Genomic DNA, 17,317 nt, shown 5'->3' with positions numbered 1-17,317 from the left:
TTTCGTGAGATGCATTTTTATACTACCACATTTTATATCAAGTAACAAGAGTAATTAATTTATTAAGTAACAAAATAATTCCTTTATGATGTGGAAAATCACATTAATGTACAACGCAGCAGAATGATATCTGCAACCAAGTGACTGAGATAGGTACCAGAATAACAAAATATTAACTCTTATCTAACAAAAAAAATGTGAACAAAAGAACAAAACAACTGACAAAAATGGAAGAATAATTTATGATTCTAGTATTTAGAATAATAAATTATCAACTTCATCTGAGTGAAACATCATAAAATGACACATTTTGAAAATAAAGGAAATGTTTAATCTATAATTGCTTAACCAAAGCTCTTAAAGACATAGGTCAGGAACAGCTTAAGAAAGAGTATGTCACATTCTCTTTCAAAGGCATTACAATAATGTTTATTTGACATTGATGATTTATGAACAGTCAAGGTCGAAGTGCCGGTATGCACATCTTGGCAATTATTTGACTGCCACTAGTATGCTAAGAAGGGAGAGGTTTTAACTCTACTTTTCTTGATAAAAAAAAAAAAAAAAACAAAAGCAATCAATTAGACATGTTTAAAGAACTATTCCATAGGGATTGCACAGTTCCATGATACATAGGCAATGAACTTTCTTCTGGTGACTCCAGGTTTGGTAATCTGTTGATATCAGAAGAGCAAAAGTAAGAGTTACTGGTGTTGTCACTGTAATAAGTCCCTCCATTTCCATCATTTCCTTCTTGTGGGTATTTCAATTCAACTTCTTCACCTTCCTCACTAGAGGAGTTCAGATTTCTCTGCATCAATTCTCTGAACACTGTTGATTTTAGGAGAAGTCCTAATGCTGTTGGGGAAGATGGCTTGTTGCAAGGGCTCAAAGGGTTCATATACTTGGAAAAGTCTTGCTTCTTGGTACTGTCTAATTCAGCTGAGGAGAATGAATGCATGTTAGAGTTGGATACCTCAATATTCCCTCTTGTTTGCATTGAGTTTGAGGTAGCAAAGGGTTGAGGGTCTGTGCCAGGCTTTTGATCATGTGAAGCAATAGGTTGTGTTCCTGGTCTTAGCCATCTGATGTAGGTGCTCAAGTCAAAGTTTGTCACAGCATTTATGCCTCTGTACTCAATTGCTGCAATGTCATATGCACGAGCTGCTTCTTCTTGTGTACCTTCACAGGAACACATGAGCACATGGATGAGTTGACAGCTCTTTATCGATCAAATATTTGGATCAATCAAGGTTTAAAATTGCTGTCACAGTACCAGTTTTATCACAATCTCTGATATTATGAGAACTTACTAACAAATGGGACAAATACAATTATATAACGTCCGCAAACCTTACATTAGAATCGAAATTTGGGTAACCATTTATTAAAACTTTGATATGGATAATGAATCTTCCTAGTTAGCGCATCATCTAAGTTGTAATCTTTTGACCCTTTGTAATAAAAATCTTCGTTAACTAGAAATAAAACAAATTTATAGTATATAAGTAGATCTAAATCTTATTTTTGTAAAATTGAATTAAATTTAACAAGATTCATTTTTTTAAGATTATCAAAGTCATCCAACCTTTATTCTAGTTATATTGTTATACATCTATAGTGTCATCTCCTATCCGTCATTATCAAATCATTATTGATGTCCAGTCCCTTCTTCAAGATATATATACCTCAATATGAATATATACCTTGGTATGAAGAGGTAGGCTGAGTTGAAAATCTCATTTTGTTTTCCAAAATTCTTCTTATTTTAGACATGCATGGTGAAGTAGCCAAGTGGTGTTCTTTGTGAGAAACATGGGATTATGTTAAGTTTGAAAACTCACTGTAAGTCCCAAGGTATAGGTACTTGTTGCCAAACACTCTCCCAATTCTTGCCTCCCATCTTCCATTGTGATGGTGCCTGTGTTTAGTTTTCATACATAAAACCTTAGCACCATGTATTTTGTTGGACAATAAGGTTTGATTACAAAATTTAGCAAATGTTTCACCTTGCTACTCCTCTATACTTTGATACACCTCTGGAAAAACCACTGCTCCTCCTACAATAAAAACACAAAAACAGGATATAGAGCTTCCCAAAACAAGCCAAAAGATTTAATTGCAGTATTTCTTGAAGAAATGGGAATACCTTCTCAGTGAAGCAAGATATTCTTCTTTGGTTACTGTTTTCATTATCTCAATTTCTTTCTCATAATCAGACACCTGCAAAAATATCAGTATGTGAGAAATTGATATCACTCAGATACAAAAACTTATGCTTTGTTATGTATGATAAACATACAGGAAAATTTGTGAAAGTTGATGTTCCCCAGTACTTGAGTGCAGCCAAATCATAAGCTCTAGCAGCCGCTTCTTCATCATTATAAGCTCCTGGTTGAAGCATAAATTTACCCAGAAGGTCAGTTTCTCTATGTATCCTTGAATTCAGAGAAAACACTGTTAAAATCATACAAGTGACCTACTTACCCAAATACACTGCTCCACATCAAGAAATCAACAAAGCCACATACAAAAACAGAACAACAATGCAATGAGCAATCAAAAATAAATATTAAAAACAACAAATAGCCAACGAAAGTGAAGTGGGGAATGAGTTCAACATCTACCTTGCTTTCCTTTCTTCTTCTGAGTGGGATTCCATGTCCCTTTATCCCATAGATGTGCTTCAAACCTTCCAGTCCACCTGTGTCTGCTCCCCAGAAAGACTATAGTTTTAGCTTGAAATCAGAAAACAATCACTAAAAGAATTGGAAATAGTTAAAAAAACTGAGAATAAGGACCTCTTTGATTCTCTTCTCATTTGTTCTATGTTTTAAAAACTACTTTCTAAAACATTTCCACACTACTCAATGATCAATTTTTCATCCAAAATCTACTGTTTCTAAAGTTGTTTCCAAAACAGATATTTTAAAAACCAAAACATAGAAGCACTTGGTGGCAGTACCAAGTTGTTTATGTTCTGCAATAAACTGCTTTTGAAAACAATAAACAAACAAGGTCTGAGATATGTTTACGAAGATCATGCCTGCTAACACCCCTGAACCTTGAACTTCTCTTCACAGTGGTGGCAGTACCAAGTTGTTTATGTTCTTCTAACTTTTCACCTTGTTGTTCATTGCCACCTAACACTGACATAGACGAACCTCTTCGCCTCCTTTTGACACACTTAGCAGCAATAACCTCACTACCATCTATAACAAGCAACCTATGGTTTCTAGGGCTCAGTTCACATTTCACAGGTGCAAGCTCCATTTCACTCTTCTCTTTTCTTTTTCACCAAACAACAATGCTATTACATGGAATGATTCAAGCACTGACTTCTCTGTATATATATATATACTTCAAAAGAAACTTGTCTCATTCTTAACTTGTCATTTTGTTGTTTAAAACTTGATTTTGGAACAAAGACAAAAAAATGTCGATGATAACATTACAATAAAACAAATTCAATTGCTCACAACCCACGAAACCAATAACTTGTAGCTATTTATGAGCATACTCTTATTAAGGTATAAACAAAATTACCCTGTTCAATGTAAGACAACGTTTGATTAGTTGATAACCATCTAAAAATGGTGCATTGATTTTATCAAAGTCTACAAGAGTTTATTATGTTATATCTTATCACTTCCATGTGTTACAGAACTGAAACCAAACGAGACTATGTAGGATCGTAGATGGTGAAATTCTTTTGCAAGAATGAGAAAAAAAGAAAATCACTAGAGTAACCATTATATATTTGTTTATGGATTGCACATAATTGGGAATGAACAAAATGGGAAGTGAATACTTGTATAATAATTCTAAATAAAATTAATTATACAAAGTTAACTTTGAACTGGTATAATTTTTGTCAAGCTAATAATTAAATTTAGTTTAAATTTTTTTATTTAATGAAAAATTATTTAGAGTTGTTTTAACTCAACCAATTATGAACTAGAATGAATTCTTAATATAAAGTTGTTTTAACTCAAACATAAATGTTTATTTAAAATCTATGAATGAGTATTTTTAATGTAATTCTAGATTATCTAATGTAAATTCAAACACGTCAATATGCACGAATTCAATAAAGTGAATTGAAATAAGTTGATGATTGGAAATGTTTTTTGAAATTTTATTTTAATTTTTAACTTGTTTCCTTGAAAATTACTTGGTTCAAAAATAAAACTTATACAGAAGTTAATGTACAGCTTAATCTTTAGTTTTGCTCTCCATAAGATTACATTAAAGATTAAGATTTTAGGAGAAAAGTAAATATAATGTTACAAAAATGAATAAAGTATTAAGTTATAAGAGAAATGGTTTTGGCATGTTTTGGATAATGAGTTAAAAGTGTGTTTAGTGCAGTTTTTGTTTTTTGGGAACAGCATGCAGGAGTTGTTCGTGTCGTGATATGATAAAATTTGTCAGTAATGATAGTGGTTTGAGTAAAGGCGTGGCAAATGTCGTCCACTGTGAAATTGTGCAAAAGTTCCGACTAACTTGGTCTCTTACCTAGTACCGGATAAATGACAGAAACAGTTTATTCTCTCTGCGGAGCTTTTCAAGTTGTGATTAATTCCTATGCAAAGCCTTACAACTATTAATTCCTTTTACTTTGACTCATCCAAAGCTTCACAGTTAACTCTCAAAACATATCCCACTAAAATTGTTGTGAATTTCTTATCACAATTTATTACAAGCCATTTCATGGATGAAATTTACCGAAATAGTGTACTTTCTTTGTTTTAGAATCACTAATAAGAATATATAGTAATAATTATTACTATATTATCATTTTATTAGGTTTAATTCAGTTTTTATAAATTTGATTACTTTTAAATAAATATCCTAACTTTTTGTATTTTTTTAATAAGTAATTATTGTTTAACTTTGTAGTTATTTGAGATAATCTGATTATTACTTTAGATTGTTATTGATTACATATGTCTTCACGTACGTAATTAAAAACTAATTCGTTCGGTATTCTAATTTAGAAATCAATTTACAAATTAATTATAACATTTTATTTATAATAGTGACTATTTTAGTAATGATTACATATAGGATAATGATACTTTGACAATATTTTTTTGACAACATTTTAACATCATCTACGTGTCATTCTGTGATTGGTCCAAAATTACTCTACAATCAATAATAATAATCATAAATACCAATATGGACCAATCACATAATAACACGTAAATGAAGTTAAAATGTTGTCAAAGTATCATTATCCTTACATATATTATCTTTATCTTTTTTTTTATTTTTTTATTTTTGGTTAATTTGTTATTATTTCTTATTTATATTTTAGGTTTAATTCATATTTATTTTATTATAAATAAAGGATCCAACGTATATATTCATCACAAAGGGAGATTAATCTTATACATAGTTTTTCATTATATTCAATATAGTATCTAGAGTCTGGTTCTTTTGAGGAAAAAACTTTATGTTGCCTTGTTACTACACTCGCTGCTGGCAGCGACGACGTCATCTACCATTACCTGCAAAGTTGTAGTATGTCACTATCACTACTAGAGTTTCAGTTTTAACTGACGATCACACAATTTGGACCACCAACGACATCTTTATTGGAGCTTCTACGTGCTCTTAACACCTTTTGAAGTTGTGGATATGGTCCCTTTTTCGCATGCTTGGTGGCATGTCTCGTCTTTTCTCAGTTAGCGATTTAGAACATCGAGGTCGATCTTTTTCCTCTTTGAGGTTCATCGTTTGTGGTCACACATCCAGTCTCTTCTCAGGTAGCTATTCAGAACATCGAGATTGCTCTTTCACCTCTTTCAGGTGCCTTCATGGGATAATCTTTGATTTTTAAGGTTCCTCTCTCCTGTTCATCCATGGTGTAGAAAGAGATTGGCCAAGTAACCAAGAGGGGGTGAATTGGTTCCCCTTGTAAAAATGTGTTCTTTAAAAATCTTTTCAAAATCTTTTAATCTTTCTTGGAATGCAAGGGATAAAGAATGAATAACAATGCAAGAGTAAAGGGATAGAGAAATTCACACAAAGATATATATTAGTTTGGCCAAGCCTACATCCAATCTTCTTTCAATCAACCTGAGATTGAAAAGATTCCACTATATAAATTGAGTTCTACAGCAAGACCCCTTTCAATGCACTCTCCTCTCTGACTCCAAATCTACTATAGCAAACAACCTAGAAAGAAAAATCCTCTTTTTGTCAACCCCTTTGAGATACCACACTCAAAGTTCTTCTTCCTGGCTAGCAGCAACAGGGAACCACAATCATCAAAAATAGCAAACAATTAAGATCTTCCAATAGAACACCTCATAGTGTAGATTGATCAGACTTTGAAAGTACAACAACTCTTAAAGAATCCTTGATAAGATTTCTTCCAAATGAAATTCTTCTTGATTCTTGGAGAACAGACGCTTCTGCAATTAAGAACTCAACAAACTTTATCAGATATAAAAGTTATGATTCAAAAAGTTTTTTAATGCAAAGAGCATGCGTCTATTTATAGATATAACAGTACTGACGAAATTTAATCGATTACGTTATTAATGTAATCAATTAAGCAATTAATACTTCCTTAACAGAATTACATTTTTCATATTTAACAGATTAAACAATGCATGTAATTGATTAACCAAAACATACATGCCACAGTATTTAAAAGTATGACCGTTGTGACAATTATGGTTATACTTGAAAACGGTTTTCATATAAAGCACAATTCACTAGTACAGAAAGGGAAAACAATAGCGGTTATTTTTGGCTATAGGCAGCGGTTTTCGAACCGAGGCATATCCAGGCGAAGCAAAAAATCAACTATTTTTTGCCTCGGGTGAGAACCGAGGCATAAAAGGAGAGGATTTGACCTCGGTTCAGCCTTAACCGAAGCAGTAGAATTTTTTATTTTTTTAAATTTTTTTCGTAGAACTTTATGCCTCAGTTGTAGCTTGAACCGAGGCAATAGAGTCCTTTCTTTTTTAAACAAGGTCTATACATCCAATTTCTTATCAGTGGTCAAGCCATCTATCCAATGGAGGGTTCAACCACCCTATCAACACCAAAATTAGCAGTATTGCCTTCGCCTTTTCCCAGACTCGAGGAGCCCCTGGGGACTTAATCGCACTCGAGGTTTCCTTAGAAGGGGAATCAAGGTTCACATTCATCTCATTACCTTCCCCTTCATCATGAACACTGTTCGTAACATTTCCTGTCATCTTCAACTCTTCCATGATATAAAAGCTCCTGTTACAATCATCATCAAACACGTGGTCCACAAAATCAACACCACCCACAAACAACCAGATCCAATCCAAACCAAGCAAACACACAACACATCACACAAAAGAAAAACAAGATCCTACGCTGCTACTCCTTAAATATTAAGCATTTAGTTACAAGACCCACAGGTCAGAAACGCAAAAATTTGTAATTCTATAACGGTTCATAGACGATAACTCAAAGGCAGAAAACACAGATTTCCAGAGACACAAATCCTGTAATGGTCCAAAGATCAAAATCAAAGAAACAATTATCAGCAAAGAAAGATAGAAACGCAGAAACATAGAAACGTAGAAACAATTATCAGCAAAGAAAGATAAAAGTAAAAAACTCACCACAAACGCAGAATCGCAGAAACGCTTGGACCATTGCTCGGACTCGATCTTGGATCCTTGTTGTCGCAGCTCTCTTCCTTCTGCTCGATCGAGGAGATGATGCGCCACGAGGGAGGAGCGGCGGAGGGAGCAGAAATGCAGAAACATCGTTGGAGGCAACGACAGAGGACGACAGAGAGCAGCAGCGAGATGCACCGGTACAGTCGTTAGAGGCAGCGGCAGAGTTGTTGGAGGCACCGAGGAGGCGCTACAGCGGGGATCTGATGCGGGGGTCTGCAAAGCACTTCCCGAAGCCCATGGCGGCGTCGGAGGTGAGCGGAGATTGAGGCAAAGTACGGAGGCCGGAGATGCGGTGAAGGTCGGCGGCGAGGATGTTGGAGACCTTGAAGAGTGTTGTTTGAAACGGTGACGAATCTGTAAGGGTGAGAATGGTGAAAAAAGAAGACCAATAAGAGGAAAGAGTGGAGTGAATGCATTGTGGAAGGAGAGAGAGAAAAAAGAAAGAGTGGAGTGAGCAGAAAATATCAAGCCAGACTAACCCGGTTATTTGGTTAACCAATGTCTAATTTAATGCGTGAAGGGCCCACGTGATGTTTGCAGGCTTTTATGCTTCGGTCTTATAGCAATCAAGGTAATAAACGCTTTTTTGACTCGATTCAAGGAGAACCGAGGCCTATAAGATCATTATAATCACAAAACTACCACCGCATTGTTTTATGCTTCGATTTTTTGAAAACCGAAGCACATTACCCGCGTTAGAATCTTGATTTTGTACTAGTGATTTAACCGATTAAGAAATCAATGTAATCGGTTAAGTCTCAAACTTAAGTAGTTTGAAAACTTTTTCCCTACAAAACACATCAATGCACATAGTAAGCAAGAGTAGGCATAACCACGAGTTTTTATAGATTATACTCATAATGTAATCGGTTAAAACATGTTGTTTTGCCACTATTAGGCATGTACTGATGTCTGATGAATTGTAACAGATTATATAAACTGTGTAATCGATTAATTCATACATATATGAAATGTGCAAAGAGTTTTCAACATAAATTCATTTGAAAACAATGAATGCATGTCACCGATAGTTCAGGCACATATACAGATATAAACAATCAACAATTTTGCTATGTGCGAGAAACTATAAAACATTTTTGTTGTCATCATCAAAAACTCATATGTGAGATATGGGTTTAGCTTTCCATATCTCCCCCTATCAACACATGGCTTTTTTCGTTGTTGTCTCTTCTGACCTCCCTTTTTCCACCATTGCGTTTGAACCGTCCATATATGTTTTTTCTCCCATGACAAAGATGATTTTTTGTTATTTTATTTATAGCCGTGGTGGCTCTTCAACAATGACATCTTTATCCATTGGATGTCAATCATTCATTCCTCAATGACGATTTGCAAGAAGAGATTTACATGGAGCAACTTCCTAGATTTGTTGCTTAGGAGGGGTCTTATGAGTTGGTATTTCATCTTTTATGTCATCTTCGCAAATCATTAACAATTTGATGTCACTCGATGCAGAAGCAAATATTTTCACTAAGTCTTTGATTATATTAGTAACAAGCTTGGTACATGTGATTTGTATGCACCCGCTTAAAGGGGAGTGTTGGATATATTATCTTTATCTTTTATCTTTAGTTACTTTGTTATTATTTCTTATTTGTATTTTGGGCTTAACTTATATTTCTTCTATTATAAATAGAGGACCATATGTGTATATTCAACATAAAGAGAGATTAATCTCATAGATAATTTTTCGCTATATTCACCAGTAACCAATAATTTTTAGTTTCGTAAATTGGTTACTACTGTAGTGACTAATTATTTTTTATCACTAAAATTGGTTACCATATAGAGATTTTCTTATAATGTTAAATATATGATTTATGTTTGTCAATATATTTTTTTATACTCAACTGAGTTCCTATCTTTTTTAAATGAAATAAAGTTGGTCTTATTTACAAACAACATTAGATTGGTTAATGGAAAAGTCGATTTTTTTTAGCGTTTTTTCCCTTATTTTCATCTTCTTCTTCTCTAGACATATCGTCGCCTTCATCCCTCCATTTTTTTCCCCATCCAATCATGAGATAGGTCAGAACCTTAACCATCCCATGAAGATTCAACAAACGTTGAAGCTCGCCATCAATAAGAAATGGTCATCATCATCCAAGAAAACACCAAAAGATTCAGAACCAATAACCACAACTATAACTCCAAAGTTGAAATGGAAGAAAATCTTCTTTCACATTAAAACCAACTTTAGTATGGTTATTATGACCATATATACTTCAATATACCAATGACAACATTCCAATGATCTGCATATAGGAAATTAAGAATTTGACTCATCACACTGACAAAAGATAAAAAGAATTTGACTCATCAAAATCCAGGAAGTCCATGTGGTAACTTGATAGTAGTTGTTAAAGGCACATGACATGGGATAAAAAGATATTTACAAACTTTTGGAAGAAGGAACAATGCTATGTTACATATGGTGATAACAACAAGGGAAAATTCCTTGGTATAGGAGAGATAGGAAGTGCAGACACCTTGATGATAAAGGATGTACTATTTGCACAAGGATTAAAGCATAATCTACTCAGTATAATCCAACTATGTGACAAAGTTCTCAAGGTAACCTTTGAACCCAATTATTGCAATATCCATGAAAAATATTCTTTTGAAATTGCTTTGAAAGGTATTAGGCATGCAAATATTTATTTAAATGATTTAGGAAATGAATCAAATAAAAATAATTCATGTTTACTAGTAAAAGAAGAAAATTCATGGTTGTGATATAAGGTAGTTGCTCATATTCATATGTAACAATTGAATAAGCTTATATCTAAAGACTTAGTAATTGGACTACCAAAACTAAAATTTGTAAAGGACAAATTATGTGTTACATGTCAAAAGGGTAAACAAATTAAATCATCTTTTAATTTGTAAAATAGTTTTTCTAGTGTAAAACCCCTAGAACTCTTGCACATAGATTTATTTGGTTCTTCAAGGATAAAATGTTTTGAGAGAAATTATTATGCTTTGATTATAGTTGATGATTATTCAAGATATACATGAACGTTATTTGACAACAATTTTCTTCTATCAATAAGTATAACGGCATTGTTTTTGTTTTAACTTGTCTTAAGGCATAATTTGAGAATAAAGAACATTGTAAACATAGATCGAATAGGAAAGATATAATTTTGAAAAGCATAGTACAAAATCATATTTAAAAAATCATAGTTGTCAATTCGTAGAGTGAGTAGCCATTTCAAAGCTTGCTATACTCAAAAGTAGCAAATAGTCTAATACAATGCAAATAATTAGAACTACACATGCATAATAACGCTTTAAAATCATTAGAAAAAATAAACTTCAAAATCTAAAGATTGACTGTAGAAAAGGTGGAAATATACACACAAAAAAACCATGAATACAATGCATATTATTTATATTATAGTAAGAGAAATACAATGATAACAACTTAAAGGCAAACAAAGACAATACCACAACTCACAAAAAGCCAAAGTAATCGCATTTTTTACATACAAATAATTGAATCAAATTTTTTCAACATAATCAACAAAGAAGAAACACCCAAAAATCAATAACAGCTTGGGAACGAGGTTCAATGGAAAGAAGAAAAACACAACAAAAAAGAAAAACAAAAAAAAATCAATAACCTTCGTCATCTTCAATTAAACCTGTGACTTCTAGTTAGGGATTTCTCTCTTAGGTTCACTTGAAAACGCTGACACATATTTATCGTCTTCTATTAACTTTGATTGCTAATAAGGATTTTTGGTTAGGGCATGAGTTAGGGTTAAGTAGAGCATGATGCGTAGGGGACGATGTTAGGGCACGAGCTTAGGAGTTAACTTGGTCGCGAGTCCGAGCCAATGTAGAGGAGGTGCAAGTGGTGGAGGATAGGGTTTTGACATCATCGATGGATTGATGTTCCTCTATGAGTGGCGGAGAATGAGCAGAGAGTGAGTGCGAGAAGAATGAAGATTAGGGTTTTGAGAAAGTTTCTTCTTCTCTTATATGTGAGCTTCTTCTTTTTGAGTGGTTTCTTCTTTTTTGAGTGAGTGAGCACAATACTAAAACTTTTAATAAATAATAGAGGTATTTTTTTAATTAAACATTGTTTATTGATATTACAATAAATAGTGTTTAAATCTAAAAACACTTTCTATTAATCTATCTAAAATTATTTTTTTAAAATATAAAACAAATAGCGTATATCTAAGTGTTGTGTATGTATAATATTTTTATAAAGTTTATTTGATAAAGCGTTATTTGGGATAAAACAAATATAGATAGCGTTATCTAATTAAATACTACAGGGCAAGTTGTCACCTAATTAATTTATTTAAAGATAAAATAAGAATAAAATAATTAATAATGCAATGAAAATTTAGAACTTCAATTATTTTCAATTTTTTTAAATAGAAAACAATAGTTACTTTGGGATGGGATAGTAGATATGGTTGCACAACAAAACAACAAACCAAAGGGATTGGTTACTGAGTGATTAATGTTATATCTCTCTTGGAACCTAAATTATGGTTCTAATTTAAAAGCTAGCTAATGAGATGAGACATATAATTTCTCTCTGCTTAAAACTTTATGATGATATAAAAAAAAACAGCTATTACAATATATTATTCACTTGGTTTTTCCTAATTGAATAGTTATATATTGATTTTTCATAATTACTTAAAATATGATTATATTATTATAAAAGTTGTCAATTGATTACATAAAAAAAATACAAAACCATTATTTTCTTTCCTTATTAAATTTTTCTATTTCTGCAATGCCTCTCAAAATTGAAGTTATGTTTGGATGAAAGAAAAATAGTCTTGTAAATTTTCAAGCACAGTTGTGATTTCCAGTGGCGCAAATGAAGAAAATATTCCTTTTATAAAATGAAAGGATGTTTAGAATCTCTCAAAGTTAAATACAGGAAAGCACGAAGTAAATGAAAAGAGACAGTATCCAAAGGTAAGTAGGGCAAAAATGAAATGAATAAATTATGATTTTTCAGCAAAATATATATGACATAAACGTGTTTATATATATATATATGCAGTGCTTTGTCTGATCAGTTGTTCATATTGGCATTGGAGTGGTGGGAAGCAGAGAAGTAGAAAGAATGGGAAAATGAATTAGCAAGGGAAACCCACTCTGCACTTAAGGCTTCCAGAATAGCGTGTAAGCCTTCCGACGTAACTTCCTGGCTTGGCTTTGATCATGTCTAGCCTTGAGAATGGTCTGTTAACAAGCTCAGGCCCAGATTGCACAAAAAATGCTCCGTTCATGTACTCATCGTTGATTGATCTCCACTGCCATTGTTTCCACACGTTCTCAGGAGAGTATTCTCTCTTTGTGATCTCCTTAGCATATATGTTGTCAGGGCCAATGAATCTGTTACCCTCGCTTATGATCGTGGGGTTCATGCTCCCTCCAATCGCATACATTTCCCAGTGAGTGTAATCGTTGTTGACCACATGGAAGAAACCATGTCTGCATCTGGGCATCCTTTGAATCAATCTCTTCCCAAAGTGGTTGAATGCCAGAGTGATTTGCATGATCTTATCTGCATCGTAGCTGTCGCTGGCACCGAACAGCATCGCCTCGTTGTGGTCTGTGAAATGGCTATTGGAAATCGTAATGGCAGTGGATCCCATGATGGCATCGATAAGTCCATCATAGCAATTTCTCATGGAAACATGATCGATCCAAATGTTGCTAGAACCAAAGATGGAAATGCCATCTCCATCACTCTGAGTCCTGAGCCCATAATGTGTCTCAGAATCTCTGATCAGCCCACCACCATGAACGGAAATGTCGTAGACCTTAATTCCATGAATGATCACGTTCTTGATGAACTGGATGGTGATGCCAGCACCATTGGAAATGTAGACATCAACGCCTCTTCCATCAATGGTCTTGTTGCTGGTCATGATGAGCTCCTGCTTCAGGTTGATGATCATGTTGCGTTCAAAGATGATCCACAACGGGCCATTACGTGTAACTGCATGGCGGAGAGTTCCTGGCTTTAGGTCAACCATGTTATCATCTGAAGGGTCTGTTACCACGTAGATCGGACCACCTTTTCCTCCAACAGTGTTTCTTCCAAAGCCCTGAACACAATCTGCAAGCTTCTGCCTGTTGTTGGCCCAGTTGGGGTCACACCTCCAGCACCTGTCAATGGGGTTCGTCGCCATGCATGGCCCCCCGTCACCGTTCTTTCCCTTCAAGTTCCTTCGCGTATCCTTCCCAACTATAAGTCTGTTTTGTCAAAAAAAAAACACAACGCAATTCAGCAACTGTTACATAAAAAATGCATTCTTGTTAAGAAAAAAAATGGAAGGTGTTAAGGTATGAGAAAGCTGACTCGCTGACAGAGGAAGTGAAGTTTCCTGAGACTGAATATGGATCTTCAAAGTATGCTGCTTTATTGTCCTCTGCAGCCTTTTGTGCCCGATCCTTCCAGTATGTATCAAACTCGTTTTCATGGTTCTTCCAATACTGATCATCCTCCAAGGGATTGCCATTCAGGGTAGGGATTAAGACTGCCAAATAAAACAGAACAAAAAAGTTCTTTCCGATTGCCATATATATATTTAGTTTTCTTTTTCCTCTTTTTTTTTTTTTTTTTCAATTACGCGGCCAAGGTTTGACTCCTGTGGTGTGGAAGCTAACCTCGGCCACCACAAAAGAAAATAAAGAACCCTTCTTATTTGGAACTGAGTAAAAGTGTTTGATGAAGGTTTCTCATGATATATGGAATGTAAAGGAGGGTATTTATATATATTGAAAACTGCGATTCAAAACCCAAATTAGGGTGTTGTTAGAGATTTACAATGCTGAAATAAAGACTAGCCGATTAATAAATTCTTAGGTGTATTTGACTTTCATTTCACTTGCGGCCATGCACAACCCTACTTTTGCAAATTCCTATTTTTCATAAAGAGAAAATCAATCATCCATCTTCGTTTGACTCTAAATTGGGCATGGAAATCAACCTCAATTAGACGTTTTATATTAAGCCTATATATTTCAGTAAATTATTATTTTTTTATTTTTTTTTAAATAATGTTCGAAATGCATTAACAAATCTTCTTAATTATATCATTTTTATTTTTTTTTATTAAAAAATGGTGTTTAATAAAGAAGTCAGAAATTGTATATTATAGTTAGATTTTCTTTTTATGGAATTAGTTAAGATTTAAGAAAACCATTTTCAGCCTGTGTTTAGTGAAAATTGATGGTCACATCATAAAAATTTGTTTTTCACTACTTGTTTTCCTGAGTGCTTTTATAAAATTCTCATTAACTATCACCTTTATATGCACATTTTATCGTTCAAACATTTTATGAATTTTATTTTTTAAATTTTTTTCCAAATATTTTAATAGTAAAAATTTTCACTACTTTGTAAATTTACCTATTTTTTAAATTTAATGTGGAAAGATGACATGTTATGAAAGAAAATAAAAACATCAAAATAACTTCATTTTGTAAAAACATTACCTTTTTCATATAATTATTTATTTATTTTGATCAACATGATCTCTTTATCAATAAAAAAAAATAATCAAACTTCTCAATTTTAAAAAATCAATAATAATTATTTTAAGGTTCATGCAAATCCTTCAAATTTTACAAAGACAGCAGTGTAACTTTTTCTACCTTGAAAGCTCATTGTTAATGTGATAAATTATTAATATGCAATGATTATAAATTCTATTCCGTGTAAATTAAAATGGTTAATATTTGTTTATTAGAGATTTTATTATTAATTATATTGTCGTGTTTTAAAATATTAAGGAATTTGAATGAATATTCTGATTGAGTGTGGTATTAAATTGAATAAAATTGTGAAATAAAAAATAATAATAATAATAATAATAATAGCTAAACGACATGTCGCCTTCTTTTGCAAATAATCATTTGGTTAAAAATTTAGCAATAGTATAACTTGTAAAAGTTATAAACTTATTAAAAATAATTCAAATAAAAAACATATTTAAAAAATACGATTGGTGAAATGATAAAAATTGTAATTAACTTAACTTATTTAACTTTACGTTTTTTCGAAGTATTTATTCTCTAAAAGAATTAAATTACTATACTATTTTATTTAACGTCAAACTTCGATTACAGTTTTTAAAACCAATAGAATTCCAACTTAAATTACACTTTTAAAAACAAATGACATACTCTAGTACGCATAAAGTTAACCTTCAACTTTTAAGTAGACACGAAATTTCAAATTGGAAAAATTTATATATACATCTTCCAACTTTCCTAAACCCTTCTAATACTTAATAAAAAAAATTAATATTTTTATTTTTCTAATTGATTAATCTAAAATTATTTTATATTTTAAAATAAAAATATTATTTGATTAGTGTTCGATAGATATTAAATAAAAAATGAAGTTTTTATATATCATCACTCTTTCAAATTTGCAATAGTGTATATAAATAAGATTAGTATTTAGCAGTTCGTTGCAAGATATTTATTCTATTAGTGTAATTAATTTGACTTAAAGTATTTATAAAAAAATATAGATCAAGACTATTAGATATGAAAATGGAAGAGATAGACACGCATACATTAAGAGTCAAATATGCATTCAAAATATTACAAAATAATACAAAATAATAAATATAAGAGGAGAAAAAGATGAAAATTTTCAATTACTATAGTGAACAAATGAAATCCATAATGTAAAACAGTTTATATGAAGAATGGGCATGAACAACATTGCAACCAGGGAAACATAAGGGAATGTGGTACTCAAATTACAAAATCAGTTACATGGTTTACATGGCTACATATGAAGAAATATTGTAGATATATGAGGAACAAATTTTGAACTGGTTGTTGTTGGTCTTTTAAACAATTGTATCATTTGGAACAACACACAAGAAAATAGGATAATAAGCAAGACCAATAGAATTAGAAAGAAGAGACAAAGACAATGTTTTAATTTCTAACTCAGTTTTGTGTTTGCTCAGTTTATAAGTACGTTTAATAACTTTGTCTTAGGTTGGCCATTTAGGACTATTTTGAATGAAATACCATCTCTATCTTTTGTAATATATGGTTTCTTTACACTAATTTTTTATTTATTTAGGTTGATGTCCCCAAGTACATATTCACATTTGTAAATTCATTTTTCTAATAAAAAAACATTATCATTAAAGTCATTATATTTTACTCATGAAATAAAACAATAAATGTGAAAGAAATAGTAAATGATTGTATTAACATCTAGTATCAGTTCATCGTCATTTATGTTTAGGCTGAACTAGTGGACTGAATTAGTGGAAGTTTTTTTAAAAAAAATACATAGGAATCACATTAAGTAAAAAAAATATTGAATTATAGCTATAAATATAGAAGCAAAAAACCACCTTTACTTGTGTTCAACTGAAACGCTGAGAAGTTATGGGATTATCCTGTGAATAAAGTCAGGTAAGTCCTTTTAAATTCAAACTACTAACATCGTAATTATATTCTTGTCAAGTTTGCATTGATTGAAAACTTACAATTTAAAACAATGTTAGCCTGATAGAAAAACGATCATATAACTTTCCCAAAAGTAACAATTCATTACATCATCTTCTGGTCGATATTTTGTAGTATTTAAGAAA

At 32.2% G+C, this 17,317-nt stretch overlaps 2 protein-coding genes across 2 annotated transcripts; both read right to left on the bottom strand.

The window, feature by feature from the left end:
• Positions 1 to 557: 557 nt before the first annotated feature.
• Positions 558 to 3,294, bottom strand: LOC108327097 (AP2-like ethylene-responsive transcription factor At1g79700). The gene is made up of 8 exons (XM_017560817.2): positions 3,047 to 3,294; positions 2,628 to 2,710; positions 2,488 to 2,496; positions 2,303 to 2,391; positions 2,150 to 2,223; positions 2,010 to 2,060; positions 1,845 to 1,921; positions 558 to 1,182 (listed from the first exon to the last, which is right to left on the bottom strand). The coding sequence occupies exons 1-8, from the start codon at positions 3,271 to 3,273 to the stop codon at positions 578 to 580; spliced, it is 1,215 nt and encodes a 404-aa protein (XP_017416306.2). The 5' UTR covers positions 3,274 to 3,294; the 3' UTR covers positions 558 to 577.
• A 9,371-nt stretch (positions 3,295 to 12,665) lies between these two features.
• Positions 12,666 to 14,409, bottom strand: LOC108327102 (pectate lyase). Its single transcript, XM_017560830.2, has 2 exons — positions 14,047 to 14,409; positions 12,666 to 13,940 (listed from the first exon to the last, which is right to left on the bottom strand). Exons 1-2 carry the CDS (start codon positions 14,265 to 14,267, stop codon positions 12,815 to 12,817), a joined length of 1,347 nt encoding a protein of 448 aa, XP_017416319.2. The 5' UTR covers positions 14,268 to 14,409; the 3' UTR covers positions 12,666 to 12,814.
• Between the last annotated feature and the right edge of the window lie 2,908 nt (positions 14,410 to 17,317).

The sequence above is a fragment of the Vigna angularis genome, chromosome 1, assembly GCF_016808095.1.
Source record: "Vigna angularis cultivar LongXiaoDou No.4 chromosome 1, ASM1680809v1, whole genome shotgun sequence".
NCBI lineage: Eukaryota > Viridiplantae > Streptophyta > Magnoliopsida > Fabales > Fabaceae > Vigna > Vigna angularis.
Note: the sequence above shows the minus strand (reverse complement) of the source record. Positions and strands in the feature narration are given on the sequence as shown.

What these genes read in the sequence shown, in the direction of transcription:
- LOC108327102 (XM_017560830.2), bottom strand. Translation starts at nt 14,267, where the DNA reads ATGGCAATCGGAAAGAACTTTTTTGTTCTGTTTTATTTGGCAGTCTTA. An exon ending in TTCACTTCCTCTGTCAGCGA is followed by an intron (nt 13,941 to 14,046) that starts GTCAGCTTTCTC and finishes TTGACAAAACAG; the next exon opens with ACTTATAGTTGGGAAGGATA.
- LOC108327097 (XM_017560817.2), bottom strand. Translation starts at nt 3,273, where the DNA reads ATGGAGCTTGCACCTGTGAAATGTGAACTGAGCCCTAGAAACCATAGG. An exon ending in CAACTTTCACAAATTTTCCT is followed by an intron (nt 2,224 to 2,302) that starts GTATGTTTATCA and finishes ATATTTTTGCAG; the next exon opens with GTGTCTGATTATGAGAAAGA. An exon ending in TATCTTGCTTCACTGAGAAG is followed by an intron (nt 2,061 to 2,149) that starts GTATTCCCATTT and finishes TTTTTATTGTAG; the next exon opens with GAGGAGCAGTGGTTTTTCCA.